The 6,206-nt window shown below is 42.4% G+C and overlaps 1 protein-coding gene across 1 annotated transcript; it reads left to right on the top strand.

Moving 5' to 3' along the window:
• Positions 1–313: 313 nt before the first annotated feature.
• On the top strand, positions 314–6,148 carry tkfc (triokinase/FMN cyclase). Its single transcript, XM_026353525.1, has 17 exons — positions 314–402; positions 861–1,050; positions 1,151–1,255; positions 1,467–1,654; positions 1,780–1,858; positions 1,947–2,036; positions 2,294–2,328; positions 2,446–2,530; positions 2,623–2,712; positions 2,948–3,064; positions 3,635–3,754; positions 3,912–4,049; positions 4,158–4,264; positions 4,351–4,457; positions 4,853–4,886; positions 4,981–5,073; positions 5,283–6,148. Exons 1-17 carry the CDS (start codon positions 322–324, stop codon positions 5,439–5,441), a joined length of 1,818 nt encoding a protein of 605 aa, XP_026209310.1. The 5' UTR covers positions 314–321; the 3' UTR covers positions 5,442–6,148.
• The last annotated feature ends 58 nt before the right edge of the window (positions 6,149–6,206 follow it).

Below are 6,206 nucleotides of genomic sequence, written 5' to 3'. Positions count from 1 at the left end.
CATTTAAAAAAAATAAAAAATAGAAAGCTTATGTTTAAAATCCAGTCCATGTTTTCAATCTACCGGAAATAAAAGTGGGCGTGGCTGGCGTCACCTTTTATGAAGCGAAGCAGGACTTTCTCTTTCAAAATAAAACGTTATACATGCTGGCCTGATTTACTGATTATAACACGTTGTCCGGTTTTATTTCGCTATTTATGTAACATAGTAATCCTGCTTATAATTTAACGACTGTCACTGTAAGTTTCACCACGCTCAGATAAAGAATCATGAACTTGAGCCTTAAAAAGCTTTTATTTTGTATTTCATCCGGTGTCGTCCATGCGAAATCTCCCTGACCTAAACTCTGCTGCTGTCATCTGCTCTCGGAAGGGAAACGCACCAAGGGAAGTTAATATGCAGGTGAAGTTAAATCAAAACAAATACTTGATTGCACACCAATGAAGAGATGACATGAGTGTCTGTAAATGTTGCTGTCATAAAGAATAACGCGTTGTTTCCACAATGACTGAGTTCGCATTGCGTACTTGTAATTCAAAGAGATCAGAGTCCATTTGGAGTGATAACGGCACCAAAGGCTGTAAACCCCCGAATTTATACTGTGTTGTATTTGTAGTTTCTCTAACCTTGGATTTAAGTGCGTATTTGGTTTACTGACATAAATCACCACTTCATTCAGACACACAGTAGAAATGTAACTTCCACTACCCCAATGTAAAATGACCTCATGCAGAAGTTACTGAAGATCATTATTACTGATGCATTATTAGTAATTCAGGTAGTTGACACAGACATATCTTTAGTTCATGTGTGCCTCTGCTCTTTTGGTTTGTGTGGATGTTGTTCATTGTTCCTCTCAGCCCCAGAAGAAGTTGATCAACTCCGTGGACAGCTGTGTGGACGAGGCTGTCTGTGGCCTCGTCAGGGCCAACGGAGGCCTCTCTCTCCTGAAGGGCCACAGAGTCGTACTGAGGTCGGACCTGGAGAACCTGAGGGGCAAAGTGGCCCTGCTGTCAGGAGGGGGGTCGGGACACGAGCCGGCACACGGGGGTAGGGCTTTTTAATGCTTGAAACTGCGACACAGAGCAGGCCGTGTGTCATCTTAGTGTTTATTTCTCGCTGTTTAACCCCGCCGTCTCGGTGTCTCCAGGTTATGTTGGTGCAGGGATGCTGTCAGCAGCTGTAGCAGGTGGAGTATTTGCATCTCCACCTCCTGCCAGTATCCTAGCTGCCATTCTCAGCTTGTACAATGCAGGTAATGTCCACTAGAGTTTTGCCTTTTAGGGGTTTCCCATATTTAAATACTTGCACAGTACAAAATGGTGCGAATGTGCCTTTACAAGGAGTCATCACTACAGCAAACAGTGGGGAAGGGAAAAGTATATTGTGTAAAAACAGGTTTAAGCCACTAAGGTGACTGTTTCTTTAAGAAATAATGAAGGTAATCAATCCTCCTCCCTCCTCAGGAGCCTCTGGGGTCCTTCTCATTGTTAAAAACTACACCGGCGATCGCCTCAACTTTGGACTGGCTGCAGAGCAGGCCCGTAACCACGGTGTCGCTGTTGATATGGTAATTGTTGCAGAGGACTGTGCCTTTGACCGACCCAGTAAGGCTGGGAGGAGAGGCTTGTGTGGCACTGTGCTCATACACAAGGTAAAGGACAGTATTTTTCACCATTAAAGCTTATTCTTGATCTTTTATCCATTGTTATTCTTTGTTGTCCATGCCCTTTCCACCTCATGTTGTCTGCCTTTAATACTCCTCACACTTTCTGTCAGCTGGCAGGTGCCCTGGCTCAGGAAGGCTGCTCATTGGACCAGATTGTTTCCAAAGTGACAGAGGTTTTGAAGGGAATCGGTGAGTCTCTCCTTCATTCCTGTAATACCCTGTGGTCCCTGGGAAACTCCTCACAGTACTAAGCTTTTGTTGGTGGCTTGTTTTCCAGGTACACTGGGGGTGAGTCTGTCTCCATGCAGCGTCCCAGGCTGCCTGCCTTCATTTGTCCTGCCACCGGGAGACATGGAGCTGGGACTGGGTAAGGGCAGTGAGAGAGAGAGAAAAGGGAGATGGGTAAAAAGTACTGTGAGATAAGAACAAAGCCAGATTTTGGGCCTTATACCATTTTTTGTCTTGTTAACGTTATTAAATTTTTAATCCTTGAATCAACACATAATGAAAATAATCAATTGTCCCCAAATGACAGCAGGAACAAACTGACACATGCGTTGATGGAGAGAGTTGTAGAAACCTTGGGCATTTCTGAATATTGATTGTTTTTCCCATACTCTTCAGGAATCCACGGTGAACCTGGAATCAAAAGATCCAAAGTAAGTACAGTTCAAATAGTACCAGTCTAAATCTATTGCTTGTCTGACTTTGTTTATCCTACTTCTACTTCTCGTTTTTTAATTAGTTTCACTCATTTACTGTGTCTTGTTAATCAGGTGGGATTCGCAGATGAGGTGGTGAAAACCATGCTAGATCACATGACCAACCCTGACAGCCAATCACATCTGCCTCTGAAGTCAGGTGCGCTGATTAGTCTTCGTTAAATCGCTATTTTTTTTACAGACTTTAAATGTTTGCAGCATTACTTATAGTTTTCTTATTTTTCCTCACAGGAGACAGAGTGGTTGTGTGTGTGAACAACCTCGGAGCTCTGTCCTGTTTGGAGATGGCCATAGTTGCCAGAGCGGCTGTCATCTGTCTGGGTAATTTGTGTGTGTGTGTGTGTGTTTCTGTGCAGAAATTAGGTGATTTGCTCGACTATTTTATTTTATTTATTTTTTATCCGTGTGTGTGTTTACATCCATTAAAATGACCCACTTGCAGCCAGGGACCTGTAGGTCAAGGAACTGACAGCGAATTAGATTTTCAAATCTTGTTTCGACCTCAGTGGTCTCTGAGGATGTTGTGCAATGTAATTGGCGGTCTCCACGGTTACAGAGAATCGTGGGGTCGAGGTTGCCAGGGTGATGTCTGGGTCCTTCATGACATCACTGGAGATGACTGGAGTGTCACTGACGCTGATGAAAGCCAATCAGGAAACACTGAGACTGTTTGGTGAGCACTTCTGACACACACTAGCCTACTGCTTAGCCTATGAAAAAAATAGTTCAACATTTGGGGAAATAAAGTTAGATAAGAACAGACAAGGTCTAGAGTACAAACTGGGATCAAAAGTCTCCTACTTCCGGGGCAGACACTCTGCTTTTTGATGTCTTTGGCTTTGTTGAAACTGAAACCAGAGACTCTGCCCAAAACCACTGGGAGGGTTAGAGAAGCTAGTGCTCTAAACTGCTCAGTGCCTAACTCCCCTAATCTTTTTTGCTCATCAGTTTATTTACAGGTTAGGCAAACAGGAGACATGAGAAAATGTGACAAGTTCACAGGTATTAGAAGGCATGTTTTTCAGTTTGGAAAAGCCCAGCCAGCTTAATGTGATGCTGAGCTAAACACAACCTGATCTCAGCTCTGTACTTCAAACACAAAATGATGTTCTCATCTCACTCAGAGAGAGAGATTATATACGATACAAACAGTGTATAGTTTCATGTTTACTGTACAGACAACGCACATGTGCAAACCCCACACACATACACACTCATGCTCAACATCCCTGATTCCATACAGACGCTAAGACTAGCGCTCCCGCCTGGCCTAACCTCAGCAGCGTGTGTGTGACGGGCCGCAGCTACATAACTGATCCTCCAGCCACAAGCACGCGACCTCAGGAGGACACATACACTGAAGGTTAGTTTTTTAAGTAATATTGCTATTTACTTATTATACTACTTATTACAATATGTAGTTATATTTTTTGGTATTATTCTGAAAACATTTATTAAAAGTGTGTAATTAAAATACCCCCCGCCAAACAAACTATGCATATGTTTTTTTTTCCTGCCAGGGCCACTGAGTCCAGTGATGCGTCAAGTGTTACAGATGATTTGTTCCACACTGTTAGATAAACAGGAAGAGCTCAACTCCCTGGACCGCGCTGCTGGGGACGGAGACTGTGGGAATACCCATGCACAAGCAGCTAAAGGTAAAAAACTGCGTGGAGTCCCAACTGCAGCATAATGAGTACAGGAAGTTTGAATACAGTGTGAAAGCTGGAGAAAAATGAATATATTTGTTAATTATTATTATTCAGTTATTCAGGAGTGGCTGCAGGATCATGTGATCCCTGGTTGCCCTGGGCAACTGTTATCAGTCCTTGCTAGATTGGTGCAGGAGAAGATGGGCGGATCTTCAGGAGCGGTAAGTTTTCCACTTTCTTTGATCGTTAGGACCAACATTTTTGAAATAACTGAGAGCATGCACTGTCTTATCCATGTGTCTTTCAGTTGTATAGTTTGTTTCTGACTGCTGCAGCTGGTCATGTGACTGAGACGCAGAGCAATGCTGCAGCCTGGGCCAGTGCAGTGCATGCTGGGACACAGGCCATGAGAAGGTGTGGGGCTGACTGACTGCGTTCACTTTATTTGTACACCTACAGCATACATGTAAATCTAATCTGCGTGTTGTTGTGTTAGTAAATATAAGGGCCAAATATGAAGAATTATTTCATTTTGTGATTGAGGAGGAGGATGTATACATTTTGATTTCTTGTTAAAATATAGCATCATTTCTGTATAATTCCTTTTGAGATAGTATTAATAACAATGTCATCAGAAGTGCTGAAACAGCTGGTAACAGTTTTATTTTGAAACTTCTTTCCACATTCCATTTTGGTTTTACAGTAAAAGAGCAGTTCTTGCACAACATGGGTGTAATGCAAATATTAAGTGAAATAAACAATTAAAAACAGTTCATATTAATCTAAAAACCATGTCAACCATCCTCCAGATATGGTGGTGCCGACCCTGGAGACAGAACAATGGTAAGAGACTTGTTGTGTCATTTCCATTCTACTTTTCATGCATTACAAAATAGTGAATACACTAAAAGCTTTTCTTCCTTTCTTGTTTGATAAGTTGGATGCCTTGTGTCCTGCCGTGGATGAGCTGATGAAGTTAACCACATCACAACCTGGTGGACACATGGCTATACTACAGGCTGCTGTGCAGGTACTGTAACATACTGTATGTAGTCTATAGGTGTCTACAGTGCCACCAGGCCATAACTTAGCTTTTTAAACTAATAAATTGTCTTTAGAAACTGAAAACCCTTTTGATTTTCTCAATGACTGACTCTTTGCAGTGTGTGTCCGTGTGTGCGTTCGTTCATATATTTCCTGAATCGCCTCGTGGTCTGGCTTCCTTTCTTGTCTTTCTAGAAAGCAACCTTGGGAGCAGAGGAGACACGCAACCTTACAGCAAAGGCAGGGCGAGCCAGCTATATCGCCGCTGAGCGGATCACCCTGCCTGACCCTGGCGCAGTGGCTGTAGCAGCCATATTGAGAGCTGTTGTGGAAGTTCTAGAGGCTCAGAAGTAACACAGCAAATCAGAGCAAAAATGATTACTACCAGAACAATATCATGCTTCAATAACTTACTCAAACAAACAATGTGTGATTCTCATTGACGTTTAGCTTTTTGGCAAGCAATAACATACTAGTATCATACGAAGAACTAGATTTAGCACAAGTAATACTCTTTGATACGACATAGTAGCAGCTGGATTTCATATGTTACCAGTGCATACTATATATAAAACATTCCGAATCAGAAAAGGCACCTTTGACCTTCGACCATCAGACACACTAATTAATAAGGTCAAGTGGACATTTTAGCCAAATATGAAGACTTTCATTCTTTGTATTGCTGTTTTTTTATCTTCACACACAAAAACTTGACCTTTGACCTTCAAACTGTAATTAGTCCAAGTGGACATTAGTGCCAAATGTGAGGAAATTCCCTCAAGGTGTTTCTTGAGATATCGCGTTCACAAGAGTGGGATGGACAGACGGATGTTCAAACAGATGGACAGACGTGTGTAATGAGCGGGGTGTATCCCAGTGTGCTGAAGCTGGAACAGCTGGTGTAAGCAGTGTGAACTTTTATCTGGAAGGTGAGTCATGGTAACTGGACTTCCATCTTGGCAAAGAGGAAGTCCAGTTACCATGACTCACCTTCCAGAAAACTTCACCAGGACTGAGAATCTCCACTGACATACTGTCATCTATGATCCTACATGAATTAAAACCACTTAATAAACTATTAATTTTTTTACAAAGTGTGAGTGTTTGTTTTTTATGGCA

This window comes from Anabas testudineus, chromosome 18 (assembly GCF_900324465.2).
Source record: "Anabas testudineus chromosome 18, fAnaTes1.2, whole genome shotgun sequence".
In the NCBI taxonomy this organism is placed as follows: domain Eukaryota; kingdom Metazoa; phylum Chordata; class Actinopteri; order Anabantiformes; family Anabantidae; genus Anabas; species Anabas testudineus.
Note: the sequence above shows the minus strand (reverse complement) of the source record. Positions and strands in the feature narration are given on the sequence as shown.

Coding starts and splice junctions, on each gene's coding strand:
- tkfc (XM_026353525.1), top strand. CDS start 322: ATGCGAAATCTCCCTGACCTAAACTCTGCTGCTGTCATCTGCTCTCGG. Junction 1,655..1,779: donor GCACTGTGCTCATACACAAG/GTAAAGGACAGT, acceptor ACTTTCTGTCAG/CTGGCAGGTGCCCTGGCTCA. Junction 5,074..5,282: donor TACTACAGGCTGCTGTGCAG/GTACTGTAACAT, acceptor TTGTCTTTCTAG/AAAGCAACCTTGGGAGCAGA.